Source organism: Typopeltis vanoorti, chromosome 9, assembly GCF_054136105.1.
Source record: "Typopeltis vanoorti isolate ZY-2024b chromosome 9, IOZ_Tvanoo_1.0, whole genome shotgun sequence".
NCBI lineage: Eukaryota > Metazoa > Arthropoda > Arachnida > Uropygi > Thelyphonidae > Typopeltis > Typopeltis vanoorti.
In genome coordinates, this window is record NC_143557.1 from 139,918,050 (window position 1) to 139,937,500 (window position 19,451).

At 38.7% G+C, this 19,451-nt stretch overlaps 2 protein-coding genes across 2 annotated transcripts in view; both read right to left on the reverse strand.

Annotated features, from left to right (window-relative positions):
- Positions 1 to 9,469, reverse strand: part of LOC150103625 (annulin-like) — a 46,476-nt gene extending 37,007 nt beyond the window's left edge. Inside the window, exon 1 of the mRNA XM_090397689.1 lies at positions 8,990 to 9,469. Coding sequence (XP_090253815.1) covers positions 8,990 to 9,143 — 154 coding nt within the window. The 5' untranslated portion in view covers positions 9,144 to 9,469. The remainder of the gene's footprint in view (positions 1 to 8,989) is intronic.
- Positions 9,470 to 17,957: 8,488 nt separating this feature from the next.
- The window catches only part of LOC150103626 (hemocyte protein-glutamine gamma-glutamyltransferase-like), a 35,892-nt gene continuing 34,398 nt past the window's right edge, over positions 17,958 to 19,451 (reverse strand). The window contains exon 14 of the mRNA XM_090398498.1: positions 17,958 to 17,961. Coding sequence (XP_090254624.1) covers positions 17,958 to 17,961 — 4 coding nt within the window. The remainder of the gene's footprint in view (positions 17,962 to 19,451) is intronic.

Below are 19,451 nucleotides of genomic sequence, written 5' to 3' on the forward strand. Positions count from 1 at the left end.
AAAATTGCGTATTGTTGCACAAATCCCATAATTCTCAGATTTAATATTACCGCCGAATGTTCTGGTAAAAGGAGGGAAATTAATAGGATCGTATTGAAATATCAAATTAAAATTGATGAAGAGCTTAATTGCTATCGATACATTAACATACAGCAAATTAGCGATTATCTCATTGTGTTTTTCGTCCCCAAACACTTAAAACATACCGATGAAATTTAATATTAATTTAGTAGAAAGAGAGCGTTCATGATAGATTCAAAACAAGTCACTAACCGAGATGGAATTATGATTGGAGATGCACTAGAACAACGTCTGACATAATCTCTCAGATTTCTATCCAGTTGTTCAGAAATGAGGTGGGCATGTCTATAGTAGAAGAGAAAGTCAGGCTTATTGGAGCGTGAATAGGGACTGGTGTGCTTATTAAATCCATAAAATCAACACTCGAAGAAACGCATGATATCCCAAGGATAGCGAAGGATTTGTGAGAAATAACTCGCACTTGAGTTGCAAATGGAGAAGAGCATTTAAGGTCATCTTCAGCGAGGATAAAGTGAAAAAGGACAAGGCAAAGAACGGGATTATGAAGATACCTTGCATGATTAAGAACGTTTGAAAATAAAAACTTTCCATTCTAATCCACAATGAATTCATTCCAAGAAAGAAGAAATTGGCCATTCAGTTACAGAGTAGAAGAATGATCACAGGAGGGGTCATCGTTAAGTCAAAACGTTGTCAAACTCTCTGCGCATATCAAGAACGCAGACTCGTTTCTTCCACCTTTTCCTAAGGCGTGTTCTAGGATGGGAGATAAGACTCTTCCCTCTGGAACGAGAGAAAGACACGGAGTCCAAGTGGATGAGACGCTGGATTAACTGATGGAGTGAAATTTGCTTCAGGGTTTGTTATTTACGACAGAATCAAAGTTACAAATAGCAATATTCTGTGTATACCCTTCAAGGTCATATCAGGAATCAGGGCTGATGGCCAAAACAATTCTCTTCTAAAACACTTAACTGAACCAAGGTACCTTAAGATCGGCCTTCCTGCTATTCGGGAATCAAAACATCTGTTCTGTCGAATTCTCTTCTCTCCCGTTCTGTAACGCAACCATATCGCCTTAGATTGTTAGTGTCAAGAATGCGTGTGGCGTGCAGAGCCACTCCAAAAGATCCCTCTTATTATTCTTCGTTTATATCATCATCATCATGATTCGTGACACCTCCAAAGAGTCCGAAGACTCATCGCGGAAGGACACCTACTATACAACTGTCTAGTAGGTCCACTACACGAACCTCTACTATCAATTATCTCCAGCAACGCCATCTACCGCCCACCACCACAACTAGTATTTTTTGTCTGTAAATTGCGTGTGTTCTGCAGGGCCGATTTGTCTGTATATGGGATGAAAAACCTACGTTTCCAGGAGAAAAAACCCTGCTACCTCCGTATGAGACCAGCTAACTCACCTTCGATTAAAACGTCCACATAAAGATCGTCGCGACGAGAATCGAACTTAGGCCTTTTCCAATCGAAGGGCGCAACGTATCGTCGTTCTTCCGATTGCGCTACGGAGGCACTAACAAATTCATACCCAGCTACTGGAGAGGATCCCTCAGGTAGGATATTGAACACAAAATTTGACTTCGAAGCCATCTATTTTCTTTTAAGTTTCCTCAATTATTCTAGATCAGATTAACCCTGCTCTCAGATCCCCAAGGCGAAATTGGTTTCAGCACTTTTGTATGCAGCTAGTTTAATGCGACTAATTTCTCTTATTCCCCATAAATTTATTCAGCTGACTTCCTACCATACCAGCTTTACTAATTTTATTACTATTTCCCTATTTAATTTGCCTTTTTCACTAATAAGCGTGACTAAATTGAACTATTTTATTCGTTTAAGTTCTCCATTGCGAATGCAGCGAAATATGAGAATATTGACTTCGTTTTTATGAATAATTTTTATACCAAATTTGCTACAACAGTTATCCGATTTAATTTAAAAATAAAAAATAAATAAAATTCTTGAAGTTTGTGTTAATCCCGCTAGGGCGTCAGTAAGCAAGGCGGTGGTTTTGACGGGCGATAAAAATCACACCGAGCGATGAAACTCATCTCTTTCATTCGATATCAAATTTGATGTCATATCCGTAAAAGGTGATAATATAGATAACAGATATCAGTGAGGATACATTTTTTCTCATGCCTTGTTGACTATTTATCACTAAGTAAAAAAAAAAAAAAAAAAACTCCGTTTTTTCCAGCTGTGATGATTTGGCCTAAATTCAAGTTATTCTTGCAAGTTTAACTCAGTATTTTTAGCTTAGCTTTAAGTATTTCTCTCCTCAGTGTTTCAAACATATGCAATTTATGTAAACATAAATCTTACTTGAAATACTTCGGAGAGAAATTCCTATTTTCGCGTCCCCCTTTTTTTTTAGATTGATTTCAAGAGATTCTGGGGAAAAAAATAAAAATAAAAAATCAACGTTTTGAATTGTGTATTTCGACTACTGCAAGAGATTTTTGTACCTCCCTTATTTCTGGTCGAATATAATCATACTTCAGCTATCACTCCATGTGAGAGTTTTCAACCTCCAGTATCGAAATACGTCCAGCATTTCTTTTGTTTCTTTGTCTCGGTTCTGCCACTGCTTCTACAGGACAGATTTGAGCGGAACAGAATGCGTTGCAAGATGAGAAAACAAGAGCAGTCAATTCGGGAGCGTGGATTGTAATTAGGAACATCACCAAGACATTTTCCTTTCCCGACTGATCAAGATTTTTCTGATCTGCTTACAAAAGATCGGAAGCATGAAATTAGCTATTGGAAATATGATTTTGCTGAATCATCATTGAGAAAGTCCGAAAAGAGAAAAAAATATTGCTGATGAAAAGGAGTTAGATTTTAAAAAATGTTATTTTAACAAGAATTAAAACTTTTGTTAGTGCAAATACAGGATGTTTCGAAAAGAATGTCCCGATGCTGCAAGACTGGCTACTTCTACAGCTGAATGAAGATTACATTTTTCAGCAAGACGGGGCACCGCCACATTGGAACTTCCTTCGGTTTCTAAACGAAACATTGCCTCAGCGTTGGATTGGACGCACTGGACCCCACGATAAATAAATATAATTATTTGAAATCGGGTCATTCTTTTTGAAATACCCTGTATATGGGAGCAGAGTGAAAACAGTGATGTAAGGAAGGACTCTTCATTGAAGAGGAAATGGGCGCAACGATCGATTGGTATGAAATATTTCCTCCAAACAGTATGTAGTTTCTCGCCTGTGTGTTTAAGTAATGTGGTTTGGCAATGTCCTTGCACTGTTTTAGCGACGCTTTTTAGTTGAACAAAAGCGGAGCTCAATGCTGATTAGTAGTATTGAGGAACCAATGTGAGTTACCCGTTTGTTTTTTTCTCCATCGCTAAAGGACGAACCAACCAGAGAACACACATGCCACTACAGACGATACACCTTCCTCAATGTTAGTTATGTTGGCAGAATCTAAATCAGCCAAACCTACTAAGATTATTTCCACGTACTGCAAATATTTCAATCGAATAAGTAGAAGAGTTTAGTGCGCCATCTATAACCAATAAATTCAGTCCATAAATTCTTTCAAACCATTTGGAAGGCTGCAACATCGAATTTAATGAAAATAAGGTCCTTTTTTTTTTTTTGAATTTCGTCAACGGATTTTCAAGAATATTAGTCATCTTTCTACTGGCGTAAACAGTAGCTAAACATCCTAGTTAATTCCTTTATTGCATTACTCAAGTTTTTAATCATTAAAAGTGACTTCCTTTGACCGTTGTCAGTGCTCAATTAATTCAAACTTCGCGTTACCTTAAAGTCTAGTAAAAGTTAATTACTTCGTGCGTTTTTTCGTGCACTTAATGGCTGTTTTATCGTATTGTAATCATTCGCGTTTCGGTAAGCTTTAAATTACTCGTCCCACGATCTTTCTCCCCCCAAAGAGTCAACACGTAAGATAGAACGATTTCAACATGCTTATTGTATTCGATGACCTTGAAGAACTCTCGTATTTCTCAACGCATTCAGTCAAGGCCTGGCAGACATTTCTGCAAAACATTTGTTATAAAGATTAATTTCATGAACTGCCTCGAAGCCATTTCTCGTTAATGACATCGGCAGTGCGAAGGTTTAAACACGTGGAAGACAAATTTGTTCCATTCGTACTGTTGCCACCTTCGCTTCATATCATTACTGTTTTTCTAGAAGTGTTTTTCATCGCCAATGACGTAATGTCAAACAAAGTCGTCTCTTTCAAGATTTTCACTCACTTAACGACTATTACAAATGCAACTTTCTGCTGACAAAACGTCTCGTTTTGAAATTCGCTACACAAAAAGGTGTTTTGTTAACTATTTATGTCAAATTTTATCGGCGAGCCACATCGCTAGCTGATTATACACTTCCATGTGTTAGTTTTCTAAAAAAAAAAAGCATGCTGCGAGTTGCCTGAGATTGTACTACGTACTAGGACTACTTGCATTAGCTCACGCTAGTAATTGCCGACACTTTAATAGTTTACTATATTCGGCATGAAACTCTCTGATTCCAATCTTTGAGTTTCTTATTCGTTTTTTAAAACAATGTGGGATTTAATATCCCCTTAATTTACATAATGTTTATATCGCCGAAATGAAGCCTAGTGGCTATTTATATTTAAGTAAAAAAGCATGTGTTATAAAATCAGTTGATTTGTTTATTCTCATTAAATTATTAAAAAAAAAAAAAAAAAAAAAAAAAAAAAAAAAAAAAAAGGTAGCGCTTCTCTTCATTATTTAAAATTTTTCACAAAATTTGTAATTGTGAATGTTTCTTAGTTATTTTTTAATGCAGCGATATCTGACAAACAATAATTGAAGCTTTTATATATATATACTGTATTAAATAACAATTATCTGTAAAATCAGGCTGACGTTAGGAGGCGTGCATGTATCACCAAACGACGAAAGGAAAATGACAAGTCCAAATTATATAATTTTTTAAAAACTGTTTTATTCTGTTTTGATAAAATATGTTCATAAAATATCACGCAAATTAATAAGGAAAATAAGGGAGAATTTAAACGATTATTGAAATGATTACATAAATTAAGATTCACAGAATCGAAGTGTTAAAGCCGAAAGGAATAGGATACAGCATACACTGGTAAGTGTTCAGGATAACAGATTATTTTCAGAAAATGAGAAACAAGTTGTGTACAGGTAATAAATGATGCGATTCCTCACCTTCTCTCACATTTTTTAAACGAAGGAATGAAATTCAACTTATTAAATTTTAATTTTTCAAAATGTGTTAAATCCTCAAAAGGCAAACATTTTATAATAAATCAAGCTAAATACACCGATTTTGTAGTAGCTTATTAACTTTTGGTTTCAGATTATGAAATATTTTAGCCATTTGCAAATGGAAAACGCGACATTCTCCATCAGATGGCGCCTTCATTACGTGCCTTATGACAAATCTCCCTAGAGTAATTAACCCAATTGCCGACCACAACACTGTAGTGTGCTGAGCTGGTAATCAACCTCTGTTTTGATTTCCCCTTTGTTTTTACTCCCCTTATTACAAGTTATGCACTTCTAAAAATTAATTGCATATGCTCATACGAAATTTTGTGCACGAATGCTGATAACACGTATCTCTTCTACTTCAATGCCGGAAGTCACGTTATTGCCAGACAGATTGCAGAACTTTATAGTATCCATAAAGAGAAGGATGGAAAGTTTCAGGATAAACAAATCCGATGTCTGGTTAGCGAACCGAACTTCTTGAAGCTATTTTTAAGTTGGCAGACTTACAAGGAAGCATTCTAAAGGAGAGGTTAAAAAGGGTCACTAGATTAACGTCCACGTTCCCATGGGGGGGGGGGGGGGCAATATATTATTTATACAATATATATGTTATATATTGTTATACTCGTAGAAGAAATTATTTTTAACGAGAAACACAAAACACTGTTACTAGGCTAAGTATACTTCTGATACGACTTTTGAGACTGTTTATTTTGGTGTGCAGTAAAGCTTCGGTCCTATTGACCGAATCATGTCCTGGTTCTCTACTGAAGACTTCTTTCCACTGTTTACTCTTAAAGTCAAGACATTTCTGACCAAGACTTCCGCATTGGTGCAATATGCCCATAGTTAACTCACACCCATTTTTTTTTTTTTCCTTTTGATGTTTATGCAGTCTATATTCGAAACAAAGATTTCCCCTGAAAGCTTAAATTTTGTAGCTTTTTTTTTGGGGGGGGGAATCTGAACTTGTTTCAGTATTAAGATTAGATCCATGTCTACGTCTAATTAATATTTTCATTTCATTAACATTTATACTTCTCATTAAAGTTGATTCTCGTCGGAGTGACTTCTCGGCGCACTTGAACTACTGAAGCTTGCACTTTGCTCAGCTTAAATCCTATTGCACAGTCTTAGAGAGCCCGTTACTTAACACGGAAATTCCCTGGGCTTCGTTGCGTCAGTTTAGCGCCATACCGTTTACAGATATTTCGCATTCCTTAATAGTTTTTCATCCATGTCAATCAACTACATCCCTTTGAATAATCATGTCCCGGGAGAAACGACAAACCACGTGTTTTCATTTTTACAGGAAAGAAATTGCTTTCGAAGAACTCTTCCGTACTTTCTACGTTTAACGACTTGCTATCTTTAGCATCAAGGAAAAGGCTCTTCACATACGTTTTCGATAATACCTCTCGCCCACGCATTGCAGTGAATACAAGTCTGGTGTCATCTCTAACTGAACACTTCCGAATTCGATATTGTTGTACGAGTTCGGTTTTGGAGTTGGGCTTCTGTAGGCAATCACAAAACATTATCCGAGATGTTTCATCTCGGCCTACTTTTACGAAGCGGTTACAGCAACTAGTCGGTCATTAATATTCTTGAGAAGTTTAAAATTAAATAGGGCTTATTTTTACTCGACGCTTGTTCCCGTCATTGAGTTGTACCGATTTCCAAGGTCCACCGATGGGTTCTACTTGTAGCCCTTCACTGTGGGCTGGCAGCAAAAACAACAAATAAAATCCATAAGGAAGTGGAAGCATCGTCGCGGTTGAATGTGTGCGGTTAAGATTTTATAGCCACGAATCACCTTCGCACAGACAAAGAATGTTTTAATTTCTACAAGGAAGAACAAAAACGAAATAAAAAATCTTTTATGCAAATTAAAGATACTTTGGGAAATGAAGTAACTATAGAACGGTTTCAAGAGAAAATATTTAAAAATGGTTTTAAAAAATATAAAAAATTCTGGATTTTATTAGATATTTTCTTATGATCCTGTTTATTTCATTAAAGATTATCGTAATCCCACTTTTCACTCATTCCATTCGCTTCCCCACCCACATCCAAGGAACTATTTCTAAGTTAGCATTTCGTTATTTAAAATCTCTTTAAATTCCCGCGTGCAATATTTTACAGCGTGAAGGATTGATGTCATGCTAGTATGGGAGGTAGGGTGGTTATTCCTGAAGCCATTGGAGATTCTCTTACGGGGGGGAGATGACTTAATAGTATACTCAGGGAACTTTCTTGACAGATTTTCTTCCTATGTCTTCATTTAAACGCTATAATAAGGACGCGTACAAATAAACAGAATTCAAGGCAAACCACTTTTGTTGCTACCAAATTATAAATAAATGGAATTTCATGTTCATCGCTTTACCAGCCAAAACATCGCGCATACCGTAGTGACGCCAGTTTTTTTTTTTTATTATATTATTTGTTTAGTGTATTCGCAATCAAATAATAGCGCGATTCATGACAATAAATCTGTAAATCTTTCGTTTGATACTCGTGTAGAACTTTATGCACTAAGTGGGTCCACGGGAGTTTACTTAAATACGAAAAATCTTATCTGCCAATAAGTTGAACAACAGATTCAGTGCAAATGGAGAAATGCACCGAAATGACCTCATTCGATCGATGCTCATTTGGTGTATGGAAAAACAAACCCAAAAAAGTGAGCACAAGCGAAATCCAATTTCATGATTTTACAGTGCCAAACATAATCATTCAAAACGGAGTTCAACAAGTCCCTCAAAGTAACAAAATCTACGAAAAGTGTTTACTTTCTTCTACATTTTTTTTAGAATTTCTAAAAAATTACTTCCGCTGGTTTTACAATTTGTTTAAAATTCCTTCTGTAATTCCTTCTAGGTTTTAAAAAAATAAATTACAGTCTGGAGAAATTTCCAACGACTTGAAAAGTCAGTAGAAAATGATCATTAAAATAGTTTTTTTCAGATGAAACCGAGTTACCTTTTAGTTCAAAACCAAAGTTATGATCTGGCAACCGACAATAAATTTTTTACTATGAAGCGAATTGTTTTTTGCAACTTTCAGCGCTACATGCTTACAATTTCTACCTCATTCGACCTCTTCATAATGCGATACTCGATGCTGTTCAATAAGGAAACCAGGTTTCAGCCATCTACCAATAATGGGGTGGTAAAAAAAAAAATGCCAATTCCCGCTCGTTCTTTCTCCCTCACACGCGCTCCACCCTCATCGAGACAAGCGACGCAGCCTCGGCGTCCTGTTGTCACATGACAGTGAGCAAGGGAAACCGCCTCCCCCATCCCCATGTGAGCTTATCCACTAGTAAGCAGATTTTATGAAAATTTTTGTTCTTTTATGAAATATTTTGCGTTCCCAGCTTAAGATTTAAAGTCGCCTTTGTGAAAAGTATTTATCAAGGGAGTAAATATTTAGACCCCTCGGTTGTTCATCCGAACTTATTTTCCCTGCATGGAAAAATTCCACAGGCTTCACTTGTTGAAATGATTAATTTCAAAACCACGTCATATCGTATTTGAAAATTACTCGGCCCAGGCAAATACTTCGAATTTGGCGATCAATACGCAAATCATTATTTATCCGAAATGAAACTGAGAGAGTAGTTTATTTGACAAATGACACAAAGTAACTTACGTGTAACTTCAGTAGGAGGCTTAGGAAGATCTCCCGAGTCATCTGTGGGTGCGATCGGCGGAGGTTTCGTTGGGGTAAGAGGGATGCCGGGGGACTTGGGCACAAGAGTCCTGAAGAACTGCCGACAACACTCGGCGGAGCAACAATTCCCCATCGATAACTTGGAGTGATGACGCGAGGCCTTGGTCAGCAGCGCCTGGTGGTCGCGAGTGGGACGTCTGTCGCACGAGGCGGGTGACTGCACACATACACACACACCGATACCCTATTTGGCTACAGGGATGTTCCCACGGCTCGCTCGAAGCAGCGAAACAATTGCAAGGGTGGAGTTGCCCACATCGGAGAGAAAAACTTTCAATGTTCCGAGAAGACGCGAGTCGGGATTGAGCGGGACCGCTTCAAGAGGGTGAAGCGAGAGGTTCGACGCGAAGCAGACCGGTTCGGCCAAATAAACGTGCTCCGCTGGGTGACGTCAGAGGCTCACAGGTGGTCTCTGGAGCGAGAGTTTGTTTAGAGAACCTGCAGCCGTTTCCTTCCTTGCAAACCCAGTAGGGAAGTCCTCTCTCCTCCACCTCCCCCCCCCCCCTTGTTGATAGACGAGCAGCTCTACCGGAAGGTGGCTCATGCAGTTTTCGCCGTAACCCGATGCCGAGTGGACCTTCCGCGCAATTCCACTTCCTTCTTAAGTTCGCCATGAGCTCATTTTATCGATACGTTCGGCCACCTGTTAGCAGGGAGGTCGAGGGGTCCATCAGGCGGAGGTCATGATTCATCCGCTCGCGTTGACGAGATGAATCAAAGGTCGGCTGAGCTTTTCCGACGACACATCAGGAAAGACGGTGATGTAAGTCGACCCACACCGATTCAAATGATTATTTAGAACATTCGTTGCTTAACATTCCTGTCTGTGGTGGGACGTGACGGGCGACATGCAGAATTACCTTGTTTGGAAAACGCTTGCCGAAGTCGCACCTTTCGTTTCCGTTTCGTTTGATGGGGAGGGAGGTCAACACTCTTTCAAATAATTTTAATGTGTGCGCTGCGAAGAAGATTTAAAGCTGTAAGAAGGAAACCGAACGGATTGCTGTCTTCTTGCTTCGCAAACCGATCTTGTGGGTGTTGTGATGACCCCGTTTCATTCAAAACCGAAGTGAATGCCAAAATCGAAATAAAATCTAACCCGTGTCTGTTTCCTGGTCAAATAGTTCCTTCTGTCGTCCGGAGAAAGTGGGGGGATTGCAGGATTTAGTTCCTTGTAAATGTCCTACTCATTGAATCAGTCCTTGTTTGCCCCTCACAGCTGCTTTCGCACAGTTTTCCTCTCCCTATTTTGTGTTATTCACACCACTGCAATCTTAAGTTGAACGAGTTCTGAAATGAACTCGTGCAAACAACCACAGGAGGAACAGAAAAAGACCGTTTCGGTTGTTTTACTCATTCGTATGAGATTTGTTTTCGCAGGCATTTTTGTTTAGCGAAATCTCAATAAATCATTTCTACTTTATTTTTACGACCTCACTCGAGGTATATTTTTCGTTGCTTATTTTCTCCCCTTTTTATCTGGGAGAGATATTTTGAATAAACGCAAAGAAAATTCGCGCACCCCCCCCCCCCTGTAATAAATAAACTCGCATACTTGCTGTGTCTGCTACTTCACTTCTAATTATCAGTCATAGGAATAATTATATTTTAAAAAAAGGGAATCGAGTTGCATATCAAAAGTATGTCCTACTTATTTTTTTTTTCATTGTGTTCTAGTTACGAAACACACGCAGAAATAGCATAAATCAGAAAGTAATAATAAGTGGGAAATAAAACTAAATTTCATTAATTCTTGTTAGCATTGCTTGGCCCTTTATTCTCGGCTAATTTTACCGTTTCTTGTTTCGCTATTATGGTAACTTTACATCGTAAATTTTTGACATTACAAATGTAAATATAGAATAATTTTGTTAAGCAATTTTTCTGTTTTAAGCTACTGAAAAAAAGCAACCCAAAATGGAAATAATATGCGTCCTTTTTATTTTCATTATTGGCTCAATTATGTTAATTTTTTGAGTTTAAATTTGGGAAGGATCCATTGGACGACTCAGTTACGTTCGGAGGATTCTTCGTGAGACTGTTTTAGCTTCTACGAATTTCTAAATGAAGACGAGATCGCTTGAGTTCAGATTTCGTTGGTATGTTCGAAGACATCGGTGTGTGGATAGAGGTGATCTGCGAAGGAGTTTTCCACTCTGAACACTTAAAATTACGTTGAATGGATGAGACGGAGAAGCGACCTCACAATCGAATGACCTGATACCACAAACAAACACAAGGAAAACGGAGTTAAGCTCATTGTTTCTAAAGATGCACCGAGTTATTTAATTAGGAGAAACAAACTACATCAAAGGCTTACTATTTAGGATTTTATCGATGCAAGGGATGCAATCTATGCATCCCTTGTACAGAACCTTCCCATATGCAAGGGATGAATCTCGAGGATTCCTGCTTATTGAAGGAATACATTCGAGTGAGCTGTGGACTCTCCCCCTTATTCCTAGGGGAGCGTCCGTAGCTCATTCGGTATCGATGATGTCTCTAGGCTGGAATGACTTGGGTTCGACTCCCGTCGAAGACCGGAAGAATCTTCACAAGGATTTTTCAACGGTGAGTTAGCCGACCTGATACTGACGTCAAGTACTTTTCTTGCAGAAACTACAAAGTTTTTAAATGCCGCAAAACAGCTAAACCGGTCAAAAGAACACACAATGATATGCATAGCCTTAGTCGCTGTTCAAGATGAATTCCAAACAATCCACCCCAGTCCAGTCCTTATTTCTAACTATACTTGATTATGTTTCTAACCTAAGAGATAAAAGTGCGTTTGTCTTTCTACTTGAATATGTTGTCAACTTATAGAGACCAAACAAACTTATATTCTCAAATGATTTTCACATTGCTCTTAGTCACAAAATGAAAAAATCCAATAGAAGCCAATCCTATGCCAACCTTGGTGTCGATGCCAAGGGAAACTCTTTGCGCATCTTACTAACCGTGAGCGCAATTCAGTCGCAAACTTAGATGTCCTCTACCATTTACTTCTACTGACCCAAAAAGCATTTGATTATCTCATAGCGATCTTATTGTTTTTTCCCAATCTTTTGTAATTGCGTGTCCTGTCCCTTTTCGGACTTCACCATGTGCAAGATGTTGCATCCATCCTCAAATGTCTCCTAAAGTTACAGTACCTCAAGGCCTCGATACTTAATCATCTTAAATTTGAACAAATGCTGTCCATCTTTTGCTGATGATGATGATGCATTTCTCTCTCATTCGAACGATCCCTTGCACCACATGAACAACATGATTCTAACAAACTTGCTCCACTTTCGTTTATGATCTCCAGACGATGGAGAGCAGATGGTTCTCAAGCATCTGAGAATCAAAAAAACGGAATGTTCAAAATCTTTAATCTTCTCTGCTGTGGAATCCACATTTTCATACTTAACTTAGTTCATAAAGAACAGTTGGTTTGCATATAATATGCATATAGTTTGCATATAATCAGTATCGTAAAGTAGTTTATCTTCACGTTTTAAGAAAATGGGTGGGTTGTTTCAAACAGAAATGAGGGAATTTTTTACTGTCGTTAAGCAGTTAAAAACTTCAATCCGCAAATGTTCAAATCAAATCAAATCTATAAACCCGACATAGCAGCTTTTCAGGCCTTCACAAAACACGGTAGAGATTGTGTGATGTCTTCCACTTAACATTCACAGATATCCATCTCCACAGCGGGATTCGAACCGCGCCTGTTGGAGAGCGTAGGCATTAATTACTTTGTCCAACCAGGTGGGAGTTCGGATGAATTCTTCTTTTTAAATTTGGTCTTCAACTTCGTGCTGCTGTCTTAATGAATTATAATAAAGATTTTCTTTCATTAGTGGCTAGTCATCGAAAAGAAATCGATGTTAATCCCTTTAAATTCCTCTCCCTCACCCGAAATAGTGGTATATGCTTACTTAATACGTTCCTGTTTGTTTTGTTCCCTTCTGGTTTCTTCCAACCAACAGCATGCTTTTAAAGCAATTCTAGACGCAGTCGATGCGATTGTTTTAATTATACTTCTGCTGCCAGCACACCACAGTGGGTATCTTGAGAGTGAGCTGTGGCTTGGCACGTATTTTATCCGGATTTCGTTTGAATAACTTGGTACTTTTTACGCCTGGTCGTAATGCGGTGTGTGTTAATCACATTTACGGAACACTCTCACAATTTCAACATCTGAATTGGGAAACTAACAGGAAACAACCTCGTGGTTCATTTGACTGTTTCAAATAGTCATTTCCTCGCTAAAAAGGAACTGTTCAAACGCGGGGTTCCTATTCAGAGAAAAACCCTTTTAGTCGAACAGGAATATCTTCTCGGAAAAGATTGTCCAACTACTTTTGTCCATAATGAAACTGTTTTTCCAATAACACACACACACACACACACACACACACACGCAGAAAGTTTAACACTTTCCATTTCTAAGTGCACGCGTATCTGCGAACTCTCACGTTACAGTTAATTATTCTCTTCAGTCACTACTGACCCACTTCAGCGAAGTGAGCTTGTCGTGAACTGACACCGTCGCCATCTAGTGATCAACTTTATCGTAGCATTTAACGGGAACTTACATTCACAAATGTCGGTCCACCAGTCTTCCGGTTCATTTAACAATTTTATCTAGCTCCTAATAGAATTGAAAGAAAGAACTTATCAACGTTTGCCGAATAATGTCATCTATAAAGGTGAAAAGTGTAGCTGGTCATAAACTTGATGATATGACATTCCTAATGCGTCGATTAATTTACGGGGACAAAACACGAAGTCTGTTTTGAAATATTCATAAATATAAGCAACGGTTAATTTGCTTGCAAATTAACTGTTATTTATTTTGTGTAGTCTGCTTCAAATATGAATGTAACTGATTGTCAGAGGCCTGAGTAGTCCAATGATTTTCCGCAGAGAAGAAGAAGCCATGATAGGGACCACTATTGTGGGTTGTAGTCACCACCGGGGAACTTTTTCTTTGCTTCTTTAGCCTGTTTCAGAGTTAGGGTTTTTATCCCTGAAGAAACGCGTTTTATTTTCCCTCTCCCGCTATCAAGTCAGAAAAATCAACCTTAACAACATACGAAACATGCAAATCAATGATAGAATTAAGAAAAGTCGCCTGTTATGCAGAACGTCTTGGGAATGCAGTCAGTCCCTGTGAAGGTTGAGAAGTGGAGACAGGCTGCTTACCGATTTCCTAAAAGTAAGAACTACCAAAGCACCCGTTGAAGAATGAAAAACACATTGTAGAACTTTTATTTATTTAATGTGTTTTGACTCTTCATCCACGAATAAAACTAATTTTAAAAATCGGCTTCGGATCGAAAACTTGTCATTTATAAATTAAAATATGCTGACATTTCAGTAGCCATCCGTGCAATGTAGACTTCGAATGCTGAAAAGCGACACCAATGAATTCCCCATTCTCTCTCTCTCTCTCCCCTGTTGAAAGGCATCGGATGTCAATCTTCGGTTGACCATCCTTCCATTTATCCGCTGTCCTATCTAGAATTACAAATTCTCTACCGAGACGCTGAACGTCACGTCACTCCCATACGAGCTCCCCCCCACCTTCAGCGGTAGATTCTTTCACTTACATATTATAGCAGGGATCGGCAACCTTTTACTGAGAAGGGCCGAATAGTAAATATTGTAGGCGTCGCACTCCAAGAAGTAAAATTGAGAGTATCGTGTACTTAGAAGGTAGAAGACAAAACTTTTTATTTAAAAAAATGCAGAATATAATTCTGTACAAACAGCTTTATGGGGAGTTAGGGAGAAGTGCGGAATTATTTTCTATGAAACAGAATTACTCCTATTTGGGGTTCAAATTTAGTGTCCAGATTGCAAATACTCGTGAGATAAGGTTGATGTGTGACGAGATTTTACGAGTTTTTTTATGTGGATCTCACGCATGAAAGGTCATTAGTAATCTTCCAACCGCCGTATGAGACCGGCGGTTAGAAGATCTTTTCACCAGGAAACTAGGTTTTTTTTGTCCCCCACAATAGGCAAACCGGTCCCATTAATATACACGCGGATTACAGTCAGGATTGCTTAACCACCTTACCGGCCATTATGGATCAAATACGCATCCTCATATGCTTCGTATCCATCATATATTTCAATGTAATATCAATGGCATTACAATTTTAATGTGCACTTCGCATCCATGATAACATTGACGTCTTGGCCGGTAGCGTGGTTAAGACCCAGCCATAGGCCTGATTCGTCAGCTGTGCCGGTCCCGAGCCCGGATAAAATTAGGGGGAGATTGAGATGGTGCCGTACTTCCCTGTAAGAAAGGCCTCACGACCGTTGTATCATCATACGACATAAAAAAATAATTTTTTATGTCGTATGATGGTATATTTGTAACTGTTTATTTATTTATTTTTACATGGTCCGCAAACCCTGCTCAACAGATCAAAACATCAAACGTTTTCAGCCCCTTCAGTAAGCGGAAGTTGGCCAAAATTAAATTCATCTTTTAAGACGGTGAATATCGCTACAAGTATGTAGCGATATTCACTGGCGTAAACTCGCGTGATAAGTGCGACTAAGAAATCCGTGGTATTCAAAACAGTGTCAGGTTTGCACCGAGTGAGAGCGACATCTGTGACAGCTTGCGGCAACGAGAGGGCAACATATTCAAGCGAATGGCATCACAATAAATACGTCGAAACAACAATTTCGTGATTCTGTCAAGACATTCATTTGAAAATCATCCTTAGCTCGCCTACCATATAATAATAATAATAATAGGCCGCGGTCCGAATCCGACCCGCGAGCCATAATTTGCCAATCCCTGCATTAGAGTGCAATGCATCGAAACTGCATCCTGAATTAACGCTGCTACCAGAGTGTTTGGGTATTAAGACGTGGTTTTCAAATATTCCTCGTGTAAATAGCTGAGAGATCTTTATGGAGAATTATCATCCATGTATGCAGACCCAGAGTGTTCGTTGACTAACAGCCCTATGAAAAATAAGTAAGTAATTCGACCTTGACACTTCTAGCCTCATCATTCATCTCAATATGATACGTTTCTTCTGTGGGAATTTGTCTACTTTGACCCAATGAACTAAACGGCAAGTTTAAGACTTTCTTGCTAATTACTGTGGGAAAAGATATTTAAATAGCCGACAGTTCGGTTCCCAATTATAGACCGACACATATTTGTTTTAGTGCGAGTTTCTTACCAGGAAATATTTAGAACAGCACTCAATTAGGTCGAAGCAGATACAGAACCACCTATTATCCAGTTCGTGTCACACAGTACCGAAACGAAAAGAAAGACTTTTTAAAAGCTTAAATCTGGTACGCTTGTCCGTCAGCTCCTGAAAGTCGTGAGGTTAACTAGACAGAAGGTCACGTTTCAAATTTCTTAAGTTGAGGATTGAAACTGGAGTGGAAAAGAATGACGGACGTCAGTGTAATGAAAATGGAACATACACCTGCAGTAAGATCGTGAACCTAGTCCGAGAGTGGAATGAGAATGTGGAATGAAAGACGGGCACGAAATGTTGTGATCAGTTGGTTGCAATTTACAGCCGAATCAAGTAAACCCATCACTCAACATCAGTATTACTTCTGATGCCGGCGAGTTTTCCTTCCAGTTTTCACCCCAAGTTTCCGAAGTCCAAACCGTAGATCTCTGCATGAGATCCAAACATTTTTCTCTTGAAAAGTCTACCCTTATAAATCTAGCGACCTAGACAGAATTCAAACCGAAGTCTCCTATCGAAGAACACGTCACAAGGTCTATGTGAGAATGAAGAATCGGAGGAATGTAATGAGGAATAATAAGGAAGAACGGCAAGCCTCGGGGTAGAATGATGAATGGTGATGGAATGAACATGAACAGCATAATTATAACATCGAACTGAGAATTTTAATTGAATTTAGAAAGAGGAGGGAAAGGATTAGAATAGCATGAGAAATATCATAGCCCCCCCCCCTTTATCCTGGATCAACCCCGGTTCGAAAATATTAAATGGAAAAACAGCAATAAATGAACAATTTATAATCACATCCTCAAAGTGGGTATTAAACCCAACAGTACTTCAAAGCCGAATATTTGTAGAAACTATAAAAGTTTCGTAAGTTGACCTGAGAGCTTACGAGAATACAATCCTCGGCATCTCCGAGTTGCCTTAGCTTGCACTACTTGACTTAGTAGCTAAGGTAACGGGAATGCCGAGGATTGTATTCTCGTAAGCCCTCAGGTCAACTTACGAAACTTTTATAGTTTCTACAAATATTCGGCTTTGAAGTGATGTTGGGTTTAATACCCACTTTGCTGACGCAATTTTACATCGCTGAAATGAAGCTGTGACTAATTTATAAACTAAACTTTATCATAAGTATGTTAGGAAAAGGCATAGTGTATATATATATAGGGTTCGGTACTATTCAGGGTTTCACAGGTATCCGCGAGGTGTCTTGGAACGTTTTCCCTGCCTATAAGAGGGGGACTACTGTGACACCATAAATAAATAAATCTCCTTTCGATTTCTAAAAGTTAATTAGGTTTCAGAAATCTGTCTCGGTGGGGGGGCGGTGCTGAGACGATGGCTATCAATGATTGTAGAGACATCGGAGAGAGAGAGAGAGAGAGAGTATGGCAAACAACTGCTGCCACCTCGTGATTCTAAATTCCAACATTCATATTGTTTTTGTAATATTTTGAACTCTGCTCTCAATTATTCCGAGATTTGGGGGTTAAAACCAAAAAAAAAAAAAAATTACTTGGTTGCCCTTTAGAGCAACCAGCTAAAAAGAAAAGGTCTGTAGTCGACGGCTAGATCGAACCTAAAAATCGTTTTCTTCTGTCGGTCTAGCATTATGGTGCAAGAAAGGTTGACAGAAGAGTACACAATCACCTGTAAAAATAACAAGAAAGGGAAATGGCACTGGAATAAGAGTGCGAAGAAATAGGGATAAACTGAATGAGGAAGGAATTTTTAGTAAGAAGCGAATCACGAAATAAGGATGAGAGTTAAGATTGGAATGAGATTGTTATTATTTCAATCTTCTACCAGGAGACTAAATTAATGAAGAGTGGAAAGGTATTAACTCTCACTTTAGACAGCATTCTAAGCCGGCTTTAAGTTTCCGAGGGCGAAAACCCTCACGTACCAACCGTGAAGTAATGACGAGTCACCAAAGTGGGTGCCAATGAGAACAGGACTAGACAATGAATGAGTGAACTTGGCTCAGCAGTAGGAGACCCGGAGGTGAAAAATTCGAATAAAAACGGGGAAACTTTATGAGAATTTTACATGCTAACTTTTAATACAAATGTGAAGCCATTTTCGACTTGCATTTGTCGAATTTCTTCTTTCGTTTTATAGCTACTTTAAAATACGTAATAACACGATTCTGATATAAAGGTCAGCAGCGGCTTGGTCTTGAATAAATTACTCGAAGTACGTCACAATACCTGTTTTCTGAAATCATGACTTCACTTCCACCAACGATCACGTTTCCGGGCCCAGACTACCCACGCATACTACTCGTTAGCTTCCAGTATTACAAGAGAAAGATCGGAAATCCTGATGATAAGGTGTCATAGTAACAAGCTATTTAAAAGATGCGCCGATTGTGCGATAATATATGAAATAAAAAGAATATTACTCAGTGGATCATGTACATCAGCACACCTGGCGACCATTCCTGACACAACTGCTTGTGCGTCGAGCTAATTAGCGTATTATTATAGAAGATTATCTTTCACTGAAAGTTGTTTTTTATTCGGTATTTAAGCAACAAAACACAGCTCAAAACATCTAGCTTTAATAATGTATATATATATATGTAGAAAGTATTTTACCTTGGGTATAATACCTTGTGTGTGTGTGTGTGTGTGTGTGTGTGTGTGGAAAGTATTTTGCCTTGGGTATAATAAATGTTAAAAATACCAAGCTATTTTAAACCTGGTTTTACTCCATTTCCCAAGTATGTGTGTGTGTGTGTGTGTGTGTGTGTGTGTGTGTGTGTGTGTGTGTGTGTGTGTGTGTGTGTGTGTGTGTGTGGAAAGTATTTTACCTTGTGTGTGTGTGTGTGTGTGTGTGTGTGTGTGTTTTACCTTGTGTGTGTGTGTGTGTGTGTGTGTGTGTGTGTGTGTGTGTGTGTGTGTGTGTGTGTGTGTGTGTGTGTGTGTGTGTGGAAAGTATTTTACCTTGGGTATAATAATTGTTAAAAATACCAAGCTATTTTAAACTTGGTTTTACTCCATTTCCCAAGTATGTGTGTGTGTGTGTGTGTGTGTGTGTGTGTGTGTGTGTGTGTGTTTTACCTTGTGTGTGTGTGTGTGTGTGTGTGTGTGTGTGTGTGTGTGTGTGTGTGTGTGTGTGTGTGTGTGTGTGTGTGT